Source organism: Pelodiscus sinensis, chromosome 1 (genome assembly GCF_052426305.1).
Source record: "Pelodiscus sinensis isolate ZL-2025 chromosome 1, ASM5242630v1, whole genome shotgun sequence".
In the NCBI taxonomy this organism is placed as follows: domain Eukaryota; kingdom Metazoa; phylum Chordata; order Testudines; family Trionychidae; genus Pelodiscus; species Pelodiscus sinensis.
In genome coordinates, this window is record NC_143052.1 from 252,210,734 (window position 1) to 252,234,797 (window position 24,064).

The 24,064-nt window shown below is 41.5% G+C and overlaps 1 protein-coding gene across 1 annotated transcript in view; it reads left to right on the top strand.

Annotated features, from left to right (window-relative positions):
• NALCN (sodium leak channel, non-selective) overlaps positions 1-24,064 on the top strand; it is a 366,003-nt gene that overhangs the window by 287,901 nt on the left and 54,038 nt on the right. The window contains exons 18-20 of the mRNA XM_075918747.2: positions 12,310-12,383; positions 22,702-22,803; positions 23,239-23,308. Of these exons, the coding sequence (XP_075774862.1) occupies positions 12,310-12,383; positions 22,702-22,803; positions 23,239-23,308 (246 nt within the window). The remainder of the gene's footprint in view (positions 1-12,309; positions 12,384-22,701; positions 22,804-23,238; positions 23,309-24,064) is intronic.

Below are 24,064 nucleotides of genomic sequence, written 5' to 3' on the forward strand. Positions count from 1 at the left end.
ATGTCTGCTATTTCAGAAAATCTTCTGTAGATGTGGTAGGATTCTCAATGGGAGAAAGAGGAATATGAGAAGAAGAGGATAATGGGAAGACAGGGTACAGCTTTGACTGAGTGGCAAGACACTTTGTCAGGAACTCATTCATCTGTGGCTTTGATTGGTAAGAAGAGGATAGCATATAGATCAGAGGGGATCAACAAAAAATTTGGAGAAGGGAAATCCAGGTAGCAAGATTTTGGACTGTGGAGAAAAAGGGGGACAGAGAGGTAAGATGAGAGGCAGACAGGAACATTAGGTATAAATGAAGGAAGCTTATTACAAGTGAGGCCTAGAATTATACTCAGGGACACCATTAATCCAAATTAAACTGTTCTTTTTACAGTCTTCCTCTGGATAGTTGTGTTTTTAAAGTGCTGATCAGTATAGTGCAACGCATCATATACATATCTGCTCTTCCCATATTAGACTATATTCTGAGAGACCAATTTTTGTAGTTACCATCAAACACAAATGAAATTTGGTGACTAACAATTTCTGGTGCTCTTTGGATCCCCTCCTTTTCACTTCAGTGTTCTCCTTCACTAGTGTTCTCCTTGAAATTGTTAAGTCTGTGGGGCAAAACACAAGTGTAAAGATCACCATCCCTCTATTTCTGTAAGGAGAGAGAATGCAGATACGACATTTCATAGAAGAGAAGAATGCCTATTCTGTAGCATGGGTCCCCCCACCACCCTCCAACAATAGAAGCTCACCCATGGGAATCAAGTTCAGTGGATGAAGAGGAGGGAAGATTTAAGGGTGGCAGAAATGCCAGATCTTCCCTCAATCCCTGAGGAACATCATAAATAAAATTATGTTAATCTTATCGGCTCATAATCTCTCTATTATACCTGGTAATGTTCCAGAGAACTCTTAGTTGCATGGTTTCTGTAGGAGCAGCAAACACTGATGAGTAGCCCAAGCCACTTTGTCAGGGTGGGGCAATAAGAGCCTATGTCTTAGGCCTATGGTCAGGGCCGAGCAGCACACACTGATAGCCCAAGCCCTTACTTAGTGAGGGGCAAGATGAGGAGATGGCTTCAGCCAGAGGTCAGAGTTGAGCTGCAAGGGGTTTGGGCATCCCCTTGCCCTGGCAGATGGCCGACAAGCACTGGCTTCTTGGCCTAGAGAGGGGGAAAACTTCTAGCCCAGGATTGGGGTGGTGTGTGGGGACGCAGGCCCACACACTCCACTGACCACAACATGTTGACCTAATCTCCAACTGCACTGCAGCCAGACTGGGGACTGCTGTCTCTGGGCCACTTCCCAGCTCTCCTTGGGGTGTACCTGGGGGTGTAGAAGGCCCTCCAGCTTGTCCAGCTTATCATGGCAACTCTTCCATGATCTGGACAGGACAGAGCTCTGGTGAGTGTGCTCAGTCCTCAGCTCCACAGGTGCCTGCGGCAGTCTGCCAGCTCAGGAGTAGGTAGAAGGTGTCTGGCTCATTCATCAGTGGAAGCCCAACTAAGCTCCCAGACCCACCTTTGTACTTACTGCTCCACCCAACCACCAAACCCTTCTGGTGGGAGGGTTGATCGTGGCCTGTCTCTGCCCACCAGAGCTCAGTGAGTGATTTTCTTCCTCTGGCTCTATGGGAGGTCACATTGCCTGCCTTACAAGAGGGGCCTACCTAATTTTTGTGCTTTAGAAGAACATACCACCTACATCCTTAGGTGTTCAATTACCTTTGACAATGTAACCCCAAATGCCTGGCTGTCTATCTATCAAGAAGAAATATATCACCATATGTGCAATGTGCCCAGCCATTTGATGGCATCATTATTAGCAAGGTTGAGAGCCAGTAGCCCACCATGGAACTAAATCAGTAGGCATGTGAATGAAGAGGCACAAAAGAATCAATGTTACTTAACAAATAAATAATATATGAATTTAAAAGGTGACCTTCAGGATGTTTTGGGGTGAGTTTGAAGGCCAGAAGTCCCCAAAATGTAATTTAACTTTAAGCTAAGTGGTAGTTTCTGTTCAAACCGAGATAAAATGTTCTAATTATTTGTTGAAAATTTTGCTGGTATATTACATGAACTTTTACATATTTTCACCCTAAATACAGATTTTACATTTTAAATAATAGATATAATATACAGTAAGCTCTTCCACTATGCTATATACTACTTGTCAAATACCTGACTCCCAAGGAAAACACTCATGGTGAATGCTATTTTGTCACTTGCATTCCTAGGACAGAACAGAAAAATAGTTCCATATGGTTTCATGGGAAATAGTAATTACATTTAAAATACTGCATTGTTATTAATATTACATAACTGCAAACTCCTAATGCTTAGAAGAAAACTTCCAAGGTTACTATAGAGAAGTATATTACATCCACCTTTTCTGGCCATATCAGTACTCCCCAAAACATTCCAGCAATTTATACTTCATTGTTCACTATGAATCCAGTTATTTCATTATAAAACACCCACCTGCACTAATCTTCATGCTTCTGTTAACAATTTCCTATTGGTGTAATATGAACATTAATATATTGTAATTTGCACTTTCCCTGGTTCTATAAAATTTAGTATAGAAATTATCTCTGTGCAGTTCTCACTGGAAAATGTTGCTAGGACATATAAATATAGCAAACTCTGAATACCCTGAATACCCTTATTAGCATTTTGCGGTATTTAATATAATTGGACCTGATTCTCAGTGGAAGTCACTGGAACTATGCCATTTTACATGAGCTGAGGAACTGACCCATAATCATTAGATCTGAGCTTGAGTTAATAATAAATTACTATTTTTGTGATGCCTAGATGTTTATTTCATGAACTATTTTTTGTCCAGGAAGAACAGCCTTGAACTTTTACAATTGTTATTTATTTTTTTTTAATAAGTTTACCTTTAATATGTGTGCAATACCCTTTAAAAGCAGCAGATGGCACTGCACAGCAATATTCCTTGGTGATTTTTTTCAATGGTGTATGCTATAATGATTTGTTGCACATTTTGAGTGGCTGACTTGGATAATCTTACACCTTTTGGGAAAATGACTCTTCCTTAAAATTGAAAATAAAAAGTCAGACTTTCACTGTCAGGATCTGGTATTTTTGGCTGTTTTAAAGCCACGCTGTCAGTGACAGTAGAGAAATGTGCCAGCACTTCTTGATGGAACATTAGAGACAGATCAATGATTTCTTAATTCTGTGTTCTCAGGCAGCACTTGCACAAATCAATTCTTAGGAATCAAGAGAAGAGGCCTGATAATTATTTCCTGGTAGCCTGTGTTTTCCATGACATCCATCTTAAATCCTTTTATCGTGAAACTTTCAGAGTGGTTTGTTGACCTTCACAGCTGCTCTACTCCGATTACCGTAACCTGCAGGAGTTCTTTAAAATAAATGCTCTTAGGAACATATTTAACAATAATCAGATATTGTAGGCAAAAGGAAGGTACTTTCGTCCACTGAGAAATAATAATACAATATAATAAAAGGTTATGCAACACTGTAGTCAGTGCACTGAGCACATTTATGGGCTGTATAAAAAAACAAATAAATAACTAATAACTATATACTTATGGAGTGTTCAAAGCACTTTAAAGTATATATTAAAAGAAATAGCAGGCTAAATCAATATAAGCTAAAATAATATTTATAGCGTATAATGTACTTAAATCCGTGTCATGTGATCAAAGTATTGTCTTTTCTGCATTGTAGCTATTAATAATTTCCTCTACACTCTGCAGGCATCACAAGTTTTTAATTGCCACACTCCTTAGGTACCAGCATGCCACCTGAAGACATTATTAAATGAAGCAGCAATCATCAATATGTTCTCGCTAACAGTAATGTTACATTTTTTTCTGTGACACTATATAAATTTGGATGGAAACTAAAGTAGGGAGCATCTTGGTTTAATTATCTAATATATAAAATAACGTAGGAAAAAATACTAAATGTGTACAAAACTGCAATGCTTTCCTAAATGAGGTTTTTTTCCTGGTGGGCTCATTAGTAACATAAATTGATTGAATCTCAACTACCACTTTTAAATATGAGAAATGAATAATAATGAATAATTTGGGCACATCTAAAGAATTCTTCCTCAAGGTTGTCCCTCCCAGATATTGTTGGCCAAATCTTCAAAAATATACACTTTGGCCACAGCCACAGGCCAAGGCCACAGCCATTAGTGAAGAATATGCTCAACTTCACGGTATAAGTAATCTTATTGACTTTGACTAGGCTACTTGCATCACATAAAGTTAAAGATGTTTGTAAGTGTGTGCTGAATGAGGGCCTAAGATGTCCACAGCTAACGTCTCCCAGGTTTTGTTTTGTTTTTCTCAACAACTTTCCCCCCGGAGTACCGGTACCTTTTTTTCTTACAGAAAAAGCACTGGTTATATCTAAATCTATCACATGATACCATGTTCATAAATCCACTTAACCTATTGAGTTATTGAGAATCAAATTAAACCCAGATGTGCACATACTCATATATACAATACTAGCAGATGTAGCGGGTGTTGCTTGGGTCCTTAACTCTAGTAACAGTTTTTGTTTTGTTTTGTTTTTGTATTGTAGGGGGGGGATAAAAGAGAAATGCACATCTTTATTTAAATAATTGTGTAGGACAGGGGGTTGGCAGGTGTAGAGGGGGGGCTCACGCAGGGACTAGGGATTCAGGAGTCAGCGCAGGGGTTGGGAGGCTCCGGACGGGAGTGGGAGTACAGGAGTCAGGGCAGGGGGCTAGAAGCTCTGGGTAGGGGATTGGGTCTTTGGAGGGGCTCAGGGCAGAGAGTAGGAGAGGGGATCCCAGACCAAGGGGCTCATGGCAGGGAGTGGGAGATCTGGATGAGCTCGCTAGGGCCACCTGGGGCTGCAGTGGTCTGGCAATGATGGGGTGGAAGGACTCGCTGGCTTAGTGGTGGCAGCTCCCCAGAGCTCCCTCCCCCCATCTGGTGCTAGAGCTGAGGGCAAGGAAGGGATCAGCAGTGGGGACATAGGGTTCCCCCTGTAGTGGGCTGAGGGTAGTAGTTTGGGCTGCCCCTGTGGGGCATGGAGGTCATCGGGGCTGGGGGACCATGCCCAACACAGCACAGGAATCTTACCCATGGATGCTGGCCAGTAACATACAGAGCCCCTCCCCCAGCCTGCTACTGTCTTACAGGTGCAACCACCCTCTTGTGATCATTCTGCAGTATAACGGTGGCTGTTAGCAGACCCTCCCTTCGCATTGTATGAGAAACAATCACATTCTAGGCACATCCCATTTTCTGGGCACAACCAAACCCTGACCTCACTTTAAGTTATGATAAGAGGAAATTGCATACCAAATTTGGTGGTCCTGGCTCTTACCATTTAGGAGGATTTTTTGAACAAACAGACTCACAGAAGGATGGACACACAGACAGACCGGAGATGCACACACACTCTAAAATATATAGTAGATCATGAATCCACATCCCAATGCTAAACAAATCTGTTATAAGGAGCCAATACATTTCAGTGCTTTTTGATTTACAGAATAGCCTCCTAATGATATATACATAGAAGAGTAATAGAAGATTAGGGGTGGAAGAAAACTCAGGAGGTTAGCTAGCCCAACCCCCTGCTTAAAGTAGGACCAACCCCAACTAAATCATCCCAGTCAGGGCTTTTAAAAACCACTAAGGATAGAGATTCTGCTAACTCCCTAGGTAACCTATTCCTGGCATTATAGAATCATAGAAACGTAAGGCTGGAAGGGACCTTGAGAGGTCATCTAGTACAACTCCCTGTGCTGAGAAAGGACCCAAGTAAACCTGGACCATCCTAACAGACATTTGTACAACCTGTTCTTAGAAATCTCCAATGATGGGAATTCCACAGCTTCGCTTGGAAACTTATTCCAGTACTTATCTTTATAGTTAGAAAGTTTTTCCTAATATCTAACTTAAATCCTATTTGTTGCAAATTAAGCCCATTACTTCTTGTTCTACCTTCAGTGGACATGGAGAACAATTGATCAGATTCTTCTGACAGTCTTTGATGTATTTGAAGACTATTATTAGTTCCCTCCCTCAATCTTCTGTTCTGAAAACTAAATGTGCCCAATTCTCTAACCTTTTCTCATAGATCAAGTTCTGTAAAACTTACCTAATTTTTCTTGGTCTCCTCTGGATTCTTTCCTGAAATGTGGTACCTAGAATTGGACAGGGTATTTCAACTGAGGCCTTACAAGTGCTGAGTAGAGTGAGACAATTACTGCCTGCATGTTACACACATGACCCCAGAATGTTGTTAGCCTTTTTTGCAAATGGATCACTCATGTTCAATTTATGATCCATTATGATCCCCAGAATCTTTTCAGAAGTACCATCATCTTACCAACTATTTCCCATTTTGTAGTTATTCATTAAATATTTCTTTCCTAAGAAAAGTAATTTGCACTTACCTGATCTCTGAACCCCTTCCAGCCTGGTGTCATCTACACAGTTTAGTAGCTTACTCTCCACTCCATTATCTAAGTCAGTAGTGAAAATATTGAATAGTATCAGATCTAGTACTGATCCCTGCAGGATTGCACTAAAAATACCCTCTCAGTTTGACAGAGAACCATCAAGAACTACTCTTGGGCTACATCTAGACTGTCATGATTTTCCGCAAATGCTTTTAATGGAAAAGTTTTTCTGTTAAAAGCATTTGCGGAAAAGAGCGTTTAGATTGGCACGGATGCTTTTGCGCAAAAGCACTTTTTGCGGAAAAGCATCCGTGCCAATCTAGATGCGGTTTTGCGCAAGAAAGCCCCAATCGCCATTTTCGCCCTTGGGGCATTTATGCACAAAACAGTTTTTAGCTGTCTACACTGGCATGAACGGGAGCAGCATAGTATTTGCGGAAGAACACTGACAATCTTATATTAGATCGTCAGTGTTCTTGTGCAAATTCAAGTGGCAAGTGTAGATAGCTGGCAAGTTTTCTGCTTTTGCGGACAAACTTGCCAGTCTAGACGTAGCCTTGGAGTATGATCTTTTAAGAAGTTGTGGACCCACCTTATAGTAATTTTATTTAGACCACATTTTCCTAGTTTGTTTATGAGACTGTTACATGAGACTATGTCAAAAGCCTTACTAAAATAAAAATATATCAAGTCTACCTCTTTTCCCATCGGGTAGGCCAGTAAATTGGTCAAAGAAGGAAACATGGTTCTTTTGGTGGCTTTTCTTCTTTACAAATCTATGCTATCTGTTCCTTAAAATCCTATATCTTTTAGGTGCTTACAAATTGTTAAATAATATGTCTAGTACCTTTCCAGGTTCAAAATTAGGTTGACTTATGATTTTGTGGGTTCTCTTTGTTCCCCTTTTTAAAGACAGGCACTTTGTTTGCTTTTCTCTAGCATGCTCCACAACTTCTCAAAAATATTTGCTAATATTTCTGATATTGCTTCATCTAGTTTCTTAAGAGCTCCGGGGTGAATTTCCTCAGGCTCTGTTGACTTGAATAAGTACAATTTATCTACATATTTTAACCCAGGGAGTTTTTTTCATGTTGTCTTCCATTTCTTTCTCCTTGTTGTTAATATTAATTATGTTGACTATCTTATAATTAACCTTATTAATGAAGATTAAATATACTTAAGCATTGAACAACTCAGCTTTCTTGATCTTATCAATTACAGGCAGTCCCCGGGTTACGTACAAGATAGGGACTGTAGGTTTGTTCTTAAGTTGAATCTGTATGTAAGTCGGAACTGGCATCCAGATTCAGCCGCTGCTGAAACTGATCAGTTTCAACAGCGGCTGAATCTGGACACCAATTCCGACTTACATACAGATTCAACTTAAGAACCCCAGGCGTCCCCAAGTCAGCTGCTGCTGAAACTGATCAGCAGCTGATTCCAGGAAGCCCGGGGCAGAGCAACTCTGCCTCGGGCTTCCTGTAGTCAGCCGCTGGTCAGTTTCAGCAGCGGCTGACTTGGGGACGCCTGGGGCAGAGCAGCTCGGGTGCTGCTGGGCTGGTCCAGTAGCGCGGCCGCTCCTCGGCGCTACTGGACCAACCCAGCAGCACCCCAGCTGCTCTGCCCCAGGTGTCCTGATTCAGCCGCTGCTGAAACTGATCAGCAGCAGCTGAATCAGGACTCCTGGGGCAGAGCAGCTGGGGTGCTGCCGGGTTGGTCCAGTAGCGCCAAGGAGCGGTGCTGCGGGACCAACCGGCAGCGCCCCACCTGCTCTACCACAGGCCCCGGGCTTTGCTCCACGTCTCCCTGGTCTGCTGGGGGGGGGCACTAGCTGCATCCCCCACCCCAGCAGACCAGGGAGACGCGGAGCAAAGTGGCGGAGGACCCAGGCCGGACTGCGGCGCTTCCAGATCAGCGCCGCGGTCTGGCCCGGGTCCTCCGCGGCTTTGCTCAGCGTCTCCCTGGTCTGCAGACCAGGGAGATGCTGAGCAAAGCCGCGGAGGACCTGGGCCGGACCAGCAGCACTTCCAGATCAGCTGGAAGCGCCGCAGGTCCGGCCCGGGTCCTCCGCCGCTTTGCTCCCCGTCTCCCTGGTCTGCTGGCTCCCCCAGCAGACCAGGGAGATGGGGAGCAGCTTTTCTCGCCCCGGAGGAGGCGGGCGGCGGGACCAGGTGTCCCGCCGCTCCAGTCGTCCGGGGCGAGAAAATCCCCGTTCGTAACCGCGTAACTCGGGGACTGCCTGTACTAGATTTCCCTTCCCTTCCCTTCTCTTTCCCTTGCTCCTACTGTAATTAAGGAACTTCTTATTTTCTTTGATGTCCCTTGATAGGTAGGTATACCTATCTCATTTTGTGCCATAGTGTTTCTGATTTTATTTCTACATGTTTGTCCTATTCTTTTGTACTTCTTAGCAATTTATCCATATTTCTACTTTTTGTAGATTTTTTTGTTGATTTTGAGGTCCCTGAAAAGAGATCCTGATGGATTTATATTGGCCTCTGAGCATTCTTCCTATCTCACCTTTGTGTTGGGATAGTTTGCAAATTTGCGTTTAATATTATCACCTCGAGAAACTGCCAGCTCTCCTGAAATCCCTTTTCTCTTAGATTTTCTTCCCCTGGTATCTTATCTCAGTTCTCTGAGTTTGTCTGATTTTCTGAAGCCCTTATTCTGCTTCTCTCACTTCTTCCATTCTTTAGTGTCATAAATTTATCATAATCACTGTCACGAGTAAGCTGTGAGCTTATGCATCCACTCAGGAAATATTCAGATGTCACCCTGCTGACTAGCAGGGAACCCACAGATAAGGGGGGGGGGGGCGTTGTTTGTTTCTGCTGGCAGTACACATTCACACATTCCTTGATGCCTAGAGTAAACACCTATGATGTCACTGCTATTTTTAGCTCTTTTATCTTTACCCCGAAACTTTCAACTAGTCAACAAGCGTGCATATTCTTGATATAGAATGCAACATCTCCATTTGTGTTGCACTCATGCTTCCTGGACAAGTTATAGTGCTCTTTACCAATATTCCAGTCACGAGACTTAGCCCACCAAGTCTCTGTGATGCCGGTTGAGTCATAATTTAAATTATATCCTAAGATTTCATGTTTAACTTTCAATTCTTCATATTCCACATGAGTAACATACACACCGAGCTCTCCCTGGTATTCTGGGAAGATGAAGAGTCTAAAAGCATGGTGCTTTGAAAGTGTAGCCATAATTTACTTTATAAACATTCTTCTTAAAAATACTCAACCTTATTATTATATTGCAAAGGTTAAAGGCAGGCATGAGAAGGGACCTTACATTTGAAAAGGGCAACTGTTTGGAAAAAAATTACTGCTTTGAAGGATATGATGCATCTCGGTGGTATTGTTTTCCTCAAAAAAAAAATATCGAATCATTCAAGAGAGTTAAAAGTTTAAGGTCACCTGACATATATTCATCCAACAGTTCTCAAACTATTGGTCAGGACCCCATTTTAATGGGGGTTACCAGGGCTGGCTTAGACTTGCTGTGTCCCAGGGCCTGAAGTCCAAGCCCCACCTTGTGGGGATGAATCTGATGCCCACGAGCTTCACCAATGGGCAGCAGGGCTTGGGTGGAGCAATAATTTTTGACCGGGGGCCACTTCAGAAATTTTTGAAGTGGCCCTGGAACACCCCAGAAGGGGTGGGGCCTCAGGTGGAAGCGGCCCGGCCAGGACATTTCCCCACGTACAGAGCCTGATTTGTCAGGGAGTGGAGGAGTGCACAGTCTTTGCCCCCCAGAGAGAACTGCCAGCTGTTCTAAACAGCTGGTGATTTCCTCTAGGTACCCACGACCCTGGCGGTGGGAGGAGTCTTTGCATGCTCCCCCTGCTCCCCCAGGTCAATCAGGGCCTGGGGAGAGAGAGCATGTGATGTCTCTCGCTCCCTGCCCCCGCCCTGCAAAGAAGTGCTGTGCTTAGAGTCAACTGCCAGGGTTTGGGGCGGGGGAAGCGTGTGAAGTCTCCTCCCATCCTGCCAGGAGTGCACTGCACTTCTAAGTGCTGCGTATAGCTTGTAGGGCAGGGGCAGAGCAGGAAGAGACTTTGCTCACTTTCCCACTCCTGCAGGCCCTGATTTGCCTGGGGGCTTGGAGAGCAGCAGTGCCCCTTTTGGCAGGCCGGATCAGGCCCTCGGAGGCCGTTTTGCCCACCCCTGAGCTAGAAACTCCCTCCCTGGGGCTGAAGCCCATTGGCTTCAGCTTTGCACTCCACCCTGGAGTAGTGAGGATTGGGCAGGCTCAAGCATTGGTCCCGTCTTCTGGCATCATATAGTAATTTTGTTATCAGAAGGGTCCATGGGGCAATCAAGCTTGAGAACTCCCTATTAATGCAATTTGAGTACATAGAAAGTCTGGAAAATAAAGACATTTTACCATGAATCAGAGTCAGTTTGGATGTTGAGTAAAACAAAAATACTTGTGGCTTCTGCTTTTTTTACTGCTAAATAAAAAAGTAGCCTTCTAAAGACCTTGTACCTATATCGATAGGCTTGATACAGGTGACTGAAACAAGACCAAATTCTGGTCCATCTATAATAAATAGCTTTAAGAGATGTGCCTAACGATACTATTTCAGGCTGATCATCAAACATAGGGTTGGCATTATTAGACGCTCCTAAATTTTTCTCTGAAGGTTACTAAGGGATTATGGTAACAAATCCAAATAGCTGACCTAATTAAATTTGAGAGGTGCTTTGGGTTGTATGTTCACTACAGGTGCAGGAATGGATACATTCCTTAGTTGTGAGTTATTCCTCTGTGTAAAATGTTCATTACTTACAGATCACTTTACAACCTTCCCAGCCACATATGAAAATATGATTTAACATCAGTAGCAGGGCACACATTTGACAATGGCAGAATCCAGTGGGAGACATATTTCCAAAGACCCAGAAACCATATCTCCAAAAGGGTCACAGTGCAGACATACTGGGTGGCACTGGAGTTGCGGTCTCCTAATGGAATTTTTATGACATTGAAAAAGAAAGGGGCTTAGTATTTTAACTGTGTAACAGAAGGCATCAGTCATTAACAATATTCACTCTATTGCACAAACTCTGAAATGAATTAATATATCTGTAAATACTATAATTAATCCATTCAATAATAATAATGTTTCTCAAGCAGCTATGTGCAGCCTCTATGGTAATAAACTTCTTATGCATTCAGGAAACGTTTTATTGAGGAAATAAAAGAAATCAAGCTGGGGAATAGTCAAGATAGTTCAACAGAAAGGGTACATCTACACTGCAAGCTTATTTTGGAAAAAGCATTCCGGAAGATATCGTCCAGCATAGCTCATTTCAAAATAGAGCCTCCACACTACAGGGAAGCCTCCAAATTAGTCTGAGGCAGGCAGCCCTAATGTGGAAGTGCTACCTTGATTTAGAGCACCAGGAGGCATAACTTAGAATGGCCCTGGTGAGGAGCAATTTCACCATAGCAGCCGTGGAGTGTCCACACACACTCTCTTCTGAAAGAGCTTTTTTTGGAAGAGGCGTTATTCCTCATGGAATGAGGTTTACCAACATAAGAAAAAGCCCTCTATTATTTCAATTTTCTTTTGAAATAATGCAGTTGCTGTGTGGATGCTAGTATTGTTTTTCCAGAATAACAGTGTAGTGTAGACACACCCCAAGTTATGTAGACAGAGCAACAAAGAAAATGTTGATTTTACGATGAAGGCCAAAATGTTGTAATTTATGCTTGTCGGTCACTGTGTGTTTTATGTGGAAGTGCGTATTACATCATTTGTTGGCTAGTCTGTCAATGTATTTCACAATTATTGTCTATATAGCAACTAAAATTGCACTATCTTGTTTTATTTTATAGCTCCGTAAATCTGTTTTCAGTATCAGGGCAAGAAATCTTCTGGAAAAAGAGACAGCAATCAATAAAATCCTTAGGTAATAAACAGCTTTGATTTGATTAAATGTTTTCTATCTTTTGGATAACAAATGGAGTCTCATTAATGAGTAATGAATTATTCCTGATTTGTTTCTTCTGCATATGTGCTAAAGTATTGTCAGTTTATGGTGTGTGCATAAGATTTGTGCCAGTGTATCTCTTTGCTTAAAAACACAAGTTGTTTTTACCTCTTTGTGTAAATGATAATCAGCAACGCTAGGAATTGCACCACAATCTTTGCCCAGGATCCCAAGTGGAGTACTCCTACCAAACACATAAGTAAACCATGTAAAAAGACCTATAGATTATGAACTCTGTGGGACTGATTGTGGACCCTGTAGAATGGTGAGCACATACAAAACTGGTCCCAATGCATACTCTGCAATGTGTGGAAGGGATGCACAGTGACGGCCCTATGTGTCTCAGAGGAACAAGAATCATGTCATAGAATTATTCCCCGAGTTCTCACCTTGCTGCTGTTTTTTGTGTAAGTTTTTGTCTTACATTGTTTAAATTAGAATTAACATTCAGATTATATGTACAATCTGTGCCAACAATGTATAGATCAAAAGTTTGTTGCTACCTATTATTATGTGTCATCAAAGTTTGCACATTTACAATATATATTATAAATTATAGGGAAGTAGCAGTACAAAGTGAGAATAACTGATTAGAAAAATGCCATTGTGAAATGAGAATAAATATTGCAGTGCTTTATGAAGAACACTTCAGTATAAAATTACAGGAGTTCAGTGCAAGTCCTGAACTGTGAATATTATTGAAAAGTGCCTCATAATTACATGCAATTTGAGCAAATTTATAGCAGCCACCTCTTTTGTTCTTTTTAATATTCCTAAAGAATAAGTAACAGTAAGTGCTGTAGAGATTAATTCAACTTTAGCAATCTTTGAAAACTATGGCAAATGTGAGCAATTAGCAGTTCAACTCAATATCCTTTGTCAAGATGTGACTGCAAGGCCAAAAGTATTCATTGCAAATGAAACTTGAGATTCTTTTTACAAGCATTTCAATTACATAAGTGTCTTTTGTTTTTATAGAAGTTGCCCCATGGAGAAATAAGCACAGTTTCTGCATAGTAGTCAAAAGCCGTACAATACATTTTTATGTATTGGCTTCTCAGCAGCTTTTGGCTAAAACACACAGGCTGCTGATTTATAGTCATGAAACTCCACTGTCTCCAGTGGGGTTACACAAAGCATCAGTCAGCTCAAAGTTCAGCTCAAACAGTGTCCCATAGGAAGTCCACGCATGAGCTGCTTTTATCTGCTCCATTCTTCCACATGCAAAAATAACTCATGTAGAACAAAGGAAACTCTACATTTGAAGCACCAATGAATTCTTCCATCAGAATAGTGAAGTTTCCCTCCCTCAGAAAAAGTCAGCCATTCTGCTTTCAGAACCTGTTGGATTCCTGGTAATTTATCTGGCTCTCACTACAAGGGGCTGTCACACAGGCCCCCTTGTCTCTGCTCTGCTAGCAGCCAGCTCCCACTTATCCCTTCAGAGCATGGCTTTTGCAGAAACTGTGCTTCTGAGGGCTCCCTGGGAACATCTGACCCTGGAAATCCTGCCTCGGGATTGTTTTCACAGGCCAGAGGCGAAAGTAGTCCTTATTTATATTCAACAGGAGCTAATTGGGCTTCCCTACCCAGATTTGTGGAGCCAGACCTCCTTGGAGCCCTTGGGGTGGAATTTTGATGGGAATAGCATCCTGTCATTGGGACAAAATGTTTGTTGGCATAGCTGCCTTTTACACACAGATGAACCTGGGTGCATAGGTCCTTCAAGGAGTAATAGTCTCAAGAGAGTAGCTTATTTATTAACAAAGAAGCAGCCTCCTTATTAGCAAAAGGAACAGGTGGCTTTTTTGACAAAGAGTAACTGCCTCAAACTGTTTCCATACTCTGTTGATTCCCATGCTGCCATTTCTATGCCATAGTTATTGGGCACGCTGTAAGTGTTACAACTTTGACATTGAAATGCTGACATATGACATTTTTTTCACAATGTAAGGGGAGGATTTTGCTAGTGCAAAAAGTCATTAAGTATTGGTTTTTCTAGGACAATAGAGCTTCGAAGAGGGTTCTTGCCCCCCCCACCAGAAAAAAGAATGGGTGTGACGTGATAAATATCACAGATAAACCCTACCATATAGTTCACTGAAGCAGAGGAATTCAAACTCGCAGGAATATTGTTTTTCTTTGTGCTGATCACAGCTACAATGTTTTTTATCATTGATGAAAGTAGCTGAGATGTTTGAATTTCTGCTACATTATAGACCTGATAGTGAAAGAAGAGGACTGTACCTAAAACTCTGAGTAACAGTTCAAATTAACAATTGTCTAAAGATTCCTACTGAAAGGCTTTCCATCGTTTCCTTTATGGATGAAGGTAAATATAAGTGCTTCTCTAAATTAAAGTTGCTCTGGAACAAAAATTTCAGTTTGCTCAAATTATTGAAACCAAAAGATGTTTAATTCTGTTCTTATTGCTTTATGTTTTGTGTCACCTTTTTTCCTTCTTCACCATTTTTACTGAGGAATATTTGAATTGAATTCTACTTATTTTAGCATAAACAGAAGAAGTACAAATTGTACATGATGGGATGAATTCCATCTTTGTGCATCTCTTAACTGATCACTTGATTCTCCCATTGGTGGCCATGGGAGCCCTACATACCCTTCAAAGGGAAGAACTGGGACCAAATGAAATGGAATTAAAGATGACGCCCAACATCAGTTGTGGATTAATGACCACCTGGAATTATCAAAATCTAGAAAAATAGCTTTTGTGAGGACTAATAAAATTGTCACAAGAGCCAGTATCCTGGATGCCAGCTGACTATCTGCCTGATGCCCAAAGACATTCAATATAATGATACCAGCCATTCCTGATGAGCATTTCCCACTCCTTCTACATGACTAGCCTTGAACCCACTTTCCTCTCTCCTTTACATGCTTTCCCCTGAGCATGGAACACTCAACCAGCCCCCATCTTCTTCTGCCTACAAGCATTTGTGTAAATATACGGGAAGCCTCAAGATATTCACATATAACCACATTACCTTCCCAGTGTGAGCAAACCTTTGCTTTTCACCTTATCACCCCTTATTGCTACACATGCATATTCCATGGTCGCATAATAGTCTGTAAGCTCCATGAGGCGGAGGCCACGTCACACCTTTTTATTTGTCCTATGAAGTGCATTGGCATATTTTTGGGTGCTGTATGAATAAAATAAATATATTTGTATTATCTTTGTCAGTAATTCAGAAGATGGCTCTTCAGATATAATTTAGCTGACCAGCTGCATGGCTGTTCTATACTGCCTATTCTGAGCCATTTTACTCCTCATCATATCATATCCATAGTGCAACATCTAAGTTTCAGGGTCTATTGGATAAAAAATATCAACATTTTCAACTAGTAAGTCATCATTAAGTAATAAATTGTAACCATTTTGGAAATAAGTTATATTAGGTTGAGTAGTTTTTGGTTTGCTTTACATTATAATTGATTTTAGGGCTAAATTGTAAACTAGTATTGAGTAAAAACAACAGTGTACTCACTATTCCAGACAAAGCTTTTCTGACATTTATTGAGCCTCAGGGAATAGCCTATCTCATGGATAAGTGAAGCTTTCAGTTGGTATAAACAGCTGAATGAATAAGGAACATTTATCTTATGTCTGAGACTGTCTTGAGTGTATCATTAAGATATGCTGCAGTGCCTGAATTAAAAAATCAGTTTTACTTAGTTTTCTGGTATTCTGGTAGATTATTCAACTGCTCTTATAAAAGCATTCTTCAGAACACACTGATCTTTTATGCATATCAGAATGAATGAGAAACAAGTCACTAACTCTTTCAAAAAGGGTTATGTTATTACTTTTTACCCAGTCTCTGATTAAACTATCTCAGGGGAAATAATATGTTACAATCGGTCACTCTGATTAGGCAACATCCTATCTTAAGACACAAACCTAAAGTACCCTCAGATGCCTTGAGTAGTTCTTTTGTATTTATATTAGAAAGTCTCTTCCATTAAGCAAGTAATTTGTGTTGGTCTCTTGAGTGGTCACTTAAGACAAGTTCAAGCTTAAGTCAATCAGCATTTCTCCTTTAAATCTGTGATTCCTTTATTATTAAATTTTAGGATTGGATACCTATAATTTTTAAAACAACTGATCTGACTGATCTCAGGTGTGTTTGTCATGATCAGCTGCAAAACATGACTTCCTTCTTAGAGCATCAGAAATAAAGACTGCCATTGGATTCTATCTAGTCTCCAGCATAGTTAAGCAAGAAGAGCTTCAGGAATTGCTTAGTGTCTGCTAATTGGAAAATGTCGTCCCTTTTTATACTTGCTGTGCTAAGGTAGCTCCGTAGTTTTACTAGATCATTATGAGGCAAGCTCTTTGACTTGCTCATCTTATAATTCAAGGAATTACCCAATCACACATCAACTAGGAGAGAGTGGTGAGACAATAGGGTAAGTGTGAAGACCAGAATGCAAGATAGCTAAAGAGGTGAGCATGTAAATTAGCCATTTTAGATAGCTAGATTGCATAGCCATTAAAGAAGACAAGTATACTTTTTACTGTCATTTCTTTTTAGTAACTTCTCATTACATAATAGAGAACTTGGAGGAAAAGCTTTATGTTATGTCCAAGTTGCATTAATAATCTCTATTCAAATTGCATTAACAATGCAGCCAAATTGAACATCTAAAATGTTGTGTTGTTTGATTGTGTTAACAAAGTACATTTGACCTGTTGTCCAAACAGTGCCATGGTGAATATAATCTATAAGATGACAGAAGTGGATGCGGGCGTCCACCAGTTGCGTGCCCAGCTCTTCAGAAGCATGATAATCAGGTTATCCCAGACAACAATGACAACAATTTGCTGGAAGCATGAAAGGCATTATGTAAAGATTCAGTGAGAGAACCTGTCATCAGTAATGAATGAGGATCATAGTGTTTTGTGTATTGGGTGTACCGATGTAGTGCTGCCATCTCTGTCCAAAGGACTCACCAGGAGAACTGTATGCAACAGGCAAAAATGTGAATAGACACTCTGGTGCAGTTCAAGTAAATGATACTCATTGACGAAATAAGCCTCAAATGCCTGCAACATAAGCAGGGAATCTGTACTTGATGTCAGAAGCAGACCTCCCCACTAAAGTTCATACACAGAGCACTAGCTTTCAGAGAGCAAGAGGATTCATACTTTCAGCAGAAGGTACATTATTATAAAATATGTACGAAGCATTCATCATCCTCCAGTAGCATAGGGTAACAGCCAAACTACTGTCTGTTTTCTTCATTTTTCAGGGATTTTAAAATTGGAAGGAAATAATTTAAAGGGCTGCTGCCCCTTTTATTCATGATTTTGGATCCCAGTTTTTCACTGGTAATGAATGGTATATAATATTTCCTGTGGGACCTTGCCCTGCAAACAAGCTCAGTGTAATTTCCTCCTCTGATACTAGTAATTTTCTCCATTTCAAATACTTTATTTCCTTGGTGCATATAAAGAGTACTGCAGCAACATTTGCTGAGAAGGACGGGATAAACTGCATCTAGAACTTTGCATAGCAAGTAAACATTGCAACCTGCTTGACATGTTCTACTTGTTTTTCTCCAGTGTTTCCTATCTCTCCTGTTAAGTATTATATGAACATCCAATCCCTCTAATATCTAACATAGCCAGTGTGATGGGGTGAACGAGGCTCAGAAGCCTCTGGGTCCTGCCCCACCTATTCCAAAAAAGGAGCAGTGGAGAGGTCCTCCAGGCTGGCTAGAATGGCTGCAAAGGAAGCATCCAGTCAAGGCCTAGAAGGGACCTATAAAAAGAGCCAGACAGGATTCATAAAGAGAAACATTCCCAGAGAATGGATGGCAGAAAGGCAAGGAGATGTTTAATAAACAAGCTAAGAAACATAAAACTCCTCCCTATGATGTCATCTGGGGCTCTGAGCGTAGAAGGCTTCCCTGCACATTGCTGCTGATAATTAGCATTATCTATTTCAAGTCATTTGATCTCAGTTCTATAGTCCTAGAATTGCATCATTTCTCTGTTGATTTCTAAAGGGACTTTCAGCATTTTTGAAAAGCAGACAACTTATGTCGGCATCTAAATGTAGACTTAGGAACCAAACTTTAGGCAGGTTTCAGAGAGGTAGTCATTCTAGTCAAATATGTGGCAGAGGAATGCAAAATCAAAAGATTAGAGAGTGGCCTACCATACCTTGCCACCATTGATTATGCAACAGATAAGGTATGTCTACACTACAGAGGTGGGTTGTTGTTTTTTTTGAAAAACGGCCATTTTTCTGAAAAAACTTCAATTACATCCACACTGCAATCGCATTCTTCAGAAAGAAAATTGAAAGAACAGAGGGGTTTTTCCAACATTGGTAATCCTCATTCTACGAGGAAGAAGCCTTTCTCCAAAAGAGCTCTTTCAAAAAAAGGCATGTGTGGACAGAGAAGAGGGAGTTCTTTTGGAAAAAGAGGAAAAAGCACAGGTGCCCTGGTGGCCACTCCGTCCACAGTAATCACAGCTGAAATGCAAGGTAGCATCCATTCAGTGTGGACGCTATCTTTTGAAAAAGCAGATTGCTTTTTCAATGCACTTTTGCAGTGGGGACGCTCTCTTTCGGAAGAAGTTTTTTCAGACAATCTCGTCCAGAAAAACTTCTTCCAAAAGAAGCCTGCAGTCTAGACATAGCCTTACAGGGTTGAACAATCTAGATATCCACTTGTATGTAAGAATGAAGATGTAACACAAAAGTAAAATTGATCATTATCCATGTGTGTCTGTCCAAGGTTGCAGTGTTCCTGGCATCACAAATGTCTTCACTTTTAATATTCCTCTTCCATAAATATCCTTTCTTCAACATCAGGCATCGATATCATTTTTTTAAATTTAATTTCTTTTTTCCTGATCAAAAATGTGTATTACAGCCAGTACAAGAAAAAAATGGCCATGTTCCTATTAGCATTGAGTGCTCTGGGGTATCCAGTACTGTAAGGCAACTCACTACCACATGCCCCTAGCATTGAAAACCTTTGTCTGTTGCCAGTCATGGGTCAGCTCCACTGGCCACAGGCAACAAAAGCAATCCCCTCTAGGCCTTGCAAGCCTCACTGTTCCTCTACCGGTTAGCAATAGGAACGCTCCAACTGTGAAGACCTTTTTCCATGGATACACACAATGTTCACAGATGTATTACTTCCAAAGAAACAGGACAAGAAATTTCACCTCAGTCCACTGCACTGCTTGGCTTGTAGCACTTGAATTGGTTCATAGTGAAATCAAGTATAAATGAACCTGATATAGAGGTCCAAGTAATAGCAAGCAGAAATATAGGAAACAAATGGTTACCTATAAAATAAAATCATAAAATGCATTTTTGAGCCTAGACTTAAATAACAAGATATTGTTCTGTCTAATGAAATATTGCTCACCACCACTTCACAGTCATACACTCTTTTTATGGGACAAGACAAGACCACTGTCCATTTGAGTCTTCACTGAAGGATTCAGGGTGTCCCTTGGTCTCCTAGCTATATCAGAACAATACACTGTCCTTATTCATAAATAGGACACCCAGCTGCTGATTGTTTCTTCAAGTAGGTCTCAAGCCTTGTCTATTTTAAACCATATTCTGTCACCATTCCTCCAGGAAAGCACTTAAGTATGTGCTAGAAGTTGTAAACACATGTTTAAAGTTGATGCTAATATGCTTTTGTGAAAAGGACACTGTACTGAATGTTGCCTGTATTTGTTATTTTGTAATTATTATTTTCCTCAATAGTGAATATGGAATTCTACAAACTTAATATTGTTTATAAACATTCTTATTATTGCACCTCTATATAATAGTGGTACCAAAAAGCCAATCTGGTAGGGTTCCCATTGTGCTGAGTGCTGTACAAGCATATAGAAGATTCAGGCCTTGCTCCAAAGAGCTTTCAGTCTAAAAGACATGAAAAATAATTCCGTTCTTTTCGGTTTCACAGTGATTGCCCAGTGAAGAGCCAGTATGTAGCTGAAAGTTTTGATAACAACAATAACAATGCAATGGGAGGATATGGCATGAGTAATGTTCACAGAATAAAGTGATCATTTCCAGCGAACTGGGGTGATGGATTTGTTTATTGGCCTCAATGGACTCTGGAGGAAGCATATTTGCTATAGTGAATCCTTAAAAAGTAACCCACAAATGGGGCACTGTGCCCCAACAAGGAGAGGTCATAAAGAAGGTTCCCTGGTATTGATTATCCAACATGCTGAGGGACCTGTGCATCTCATTTAGCTTTGGGAATATGAATATCTCTTTAATGGGAAGTACAAGCTGCCCCTCCTGTTGTTCTGTTGTCCTATTTATTGTTATCTGTACCCTTGCTTTCCCACAAAGCTCTGTGGTCCAATTGTCAGGTGACCATATTTCCCTATGCCAAATGTGAGGCACCTGGTAAAATTGCTCGGATTTAAGTGAATTCAACAGCAATCAGTCAGAACTATGTGGTACAAATGCTCAAAATAGCATTAAGTTGACTGATTTCCTATTAAAAGACATACTGCATTATTATCTGTCTATATATTTTAGAAATGTGTATCTGTCTGCCTTTCTGTCCGTCCGTCTATCCTTGAGTCCATTTGTTCAAGAACTCTTCCTAGCCTGTCAGCAGTAGGACCACCAAATATAATATGCAGCTTCCTTTTATTCTAACTTAAAGCAAGGTCAGGGTTTGGTTGTGCTGGAAAACAGAATGCACCTGGACTTCTAGGCTACGTCTAGACTGGCATGATTTTCCGGAAATGCTTTTAACGGAAAAGTTTTCCGTTAAAAGCATTTTCGGAAAAGAGCGTCTAGATTGGCACGGATGCTTTTCTGCAAAAGGGACTTTTGCCTGAATGGGAGCAGCATAGTATTTCCGCAAAAAGCACTGATTTCTTACAGTAGGAAGTCAGTGCTTTTGCGGAAATTCAAGCGGCCAGTGTAGACAGCTGGCAAGTTTTTCCAGAAAAGCGGCTGATTTTCCAGAAAAACTGAACAGTCAAGACACAGCCCTATTGTTTACCATCCCCAGGGCTGAATAGTGCAGCCCTGGCTTCCCCCCAGGAGATGCCAAGGGAGCTGGAAACCTTAGCCTGGCCCTGCCCCCCACAGAGGACATGCTGAGGGGAAGCAGGAACCACTGACTGGCCCATCCCCCCGTCCTCCCAGGAGACTCCAGGGATAAAGAATGGTGGCCCAGCTTTAGCCCTCCCTGAGTGTAGAGGCAGGGGTGGTGAGCAGCCTTGCCCCAGACCCACACCCCCATGAATAGAGGTTGTAGAAGGTTGTGCTGCCCAGCCCCGGCCCTGCCCGCAACTAAGAAGCCACCAGGGGAGGTGAGCACACTGGCTGGCTGGGGGAGCTGGATAGTCCTCCCCCACCCCATCAGAAGCTGCAGGCTGGGACAGCACAACCCGTGCAGCCCAGGAGGAGCCACTGTCCCTTCTCAGAGGGAGCTGGCGTCCAAGGCTGGACAGCTCCCCCTCTCCAACTCTCCCTGCAAGGTAGGGAGGGTAAGACAGTCTGGCCAGCGGGGGGGAGCCTGACAGCCCTCCATCCAGGAACCACCAGCCTGGGATGCTGGGAATTCAATGGGGGGTAGCACCAAGATTGGGATTTCAGCCCGGTGAATCAGGACTTGAGCATAGAGGGTGCTGAGAATTCAGCGTGGGAGGGTCTACCAGGGATCAAGATTTCAGCAGAGGCCAGGGGTTGGGGTTTCAGCCTTATAGCCTGAAAGGGCTGGTGGACTACACCCTGCAATAGGGTGCACATGGGGAGAGGGTGACATACACCCTTCACTCTCACAAACCCTTGCCCCCTATCACACACAGGCTGCCTTTCCTCCTCTGGCTTTCTGTCTTTCTGCCTCTGAACCTTGCCTCAGAGCACCACCTGCTGGCCTCTGCCTTCCTACATTCACCTGCCATCCACAAAACAGAGGCTGCTGTGGCTGCGTTGACCATGAATGACCAGCAATGGGAGCGGAAAATATGGGACAATTTGTACAATTTTTTTTAAAAAGTCAGGACACCTGCAAGAGGGCTTAAATAAGGGACTATCCCTTTTAAAACAGGACAGGTGGTCACCCTAGCCAGTTGTGACATGCCAAAAGTAATAACAGCATTTATGTTTCCAGCAATGTAATTGTTTAGTTTTATTTATAAAAAATATTGTTCATGGTGGATGTTCCAACTGTTTATCATAATCACAATATTTCTTTGTAGGGCCTGCACTAGACAACGCATGCTGAGTGGATCGTTTGAGGGACAGCCCGCAAAGGAAAGGTCAATACTTAGTGTTCAGCATCATATACGGCAAGAGCGCAGGTAAACAAACACAGGAAAAATGTTTTAAAAATAAGCTTAAAATAAACTCAATGGATAGAGTTAAACTTGCACAATGTTAAACTCATCTAAAACAGGAATGATTCATACAAAGAACAAAATCATACATTTTTGATTGTAACAATAATGAAATTGATTGTAGTACATAAATGGGGAAAAGGCCTTTTTATTTCAAATGTCATTTCCTTCACTGACTACAGAACTATCAATTTAAAGATCAGAAGGAAAAGAAATTGGTTTATGTTAGACAGGCTTAAAGACAATTGAAGAACATAAAAGCTTCTCATGTAAGCTAAGAAAAAATGATAAGAATTTGAGATATTGTGAGTCTGGAAAGCAGTGTTTTATAACGGTCATCACATAAAGGTCAAAATTTGATCTTGAGATTTACTATCAAATTGATTATGATTGTTTCAGGTCACTAAGACATGGTTCCAACAGCCAGCGAATCAGCAGGGGAAAATCTCTTGAAACCTTGACTCAAGATGTAAGTCCAAACAAAAATGATGGCTTTAGATTTGAAATGGAGGAAAAATTAATATGCACTACAGTCTCTGTTTGTACAAATACAATGCTTATATAACATGCAGTTTCTAATCCATGGCTTGAGATCTTATAGGGAAATCAGAAAACAAATAGGATAATAACATTAACAATTGTCTTTAGATTAAACAGCATATTCACACGTGATAGATTTTCTTATTTTGAAACACTTGCTTACACAGTGAATTCACAGAAGGTACAGGCTGTACTGATCTACTTCTTTAGGACAACCTATCTTGGATGTCACCAGTGAAAGTTTAAAAAACATCTTGGCTACGTCTACACTGGCCCCTTTTCCGGAAGGGGCATGTAAATTTCACTAGTCGTCGTAGGGAAATCCGCGGGGGATTTAAATATCCCCCGCGGCATTTAAATAAAAATGTCCGCCGCTTTTTTCCGGCTTTTAAAAAAGCCGGAAAAGAGCGTCTAGACTGGCCCCGATCCTCCGGAAAAAGCGCCCTTTTCCGGAGGGTCTTATTCCTACTTCAAAGTAGGAATAAGACCCTCCGGAAAAGGGCACTTTTTCCGGAGGATCGGGGCCAGTGTAGATGCTCTTTTCCGGCTTTTTTAAAAGCCGGAAAAAAGCGGCGGACATTTTTATTTAAATGCCGCGGGGGATATTTAAATCCCCCGTGGATTTCCCTACGACGACTAGTGAAATTTACATGCCCCTTCCGGAAAAGGGGCCAGTGTAGACGTA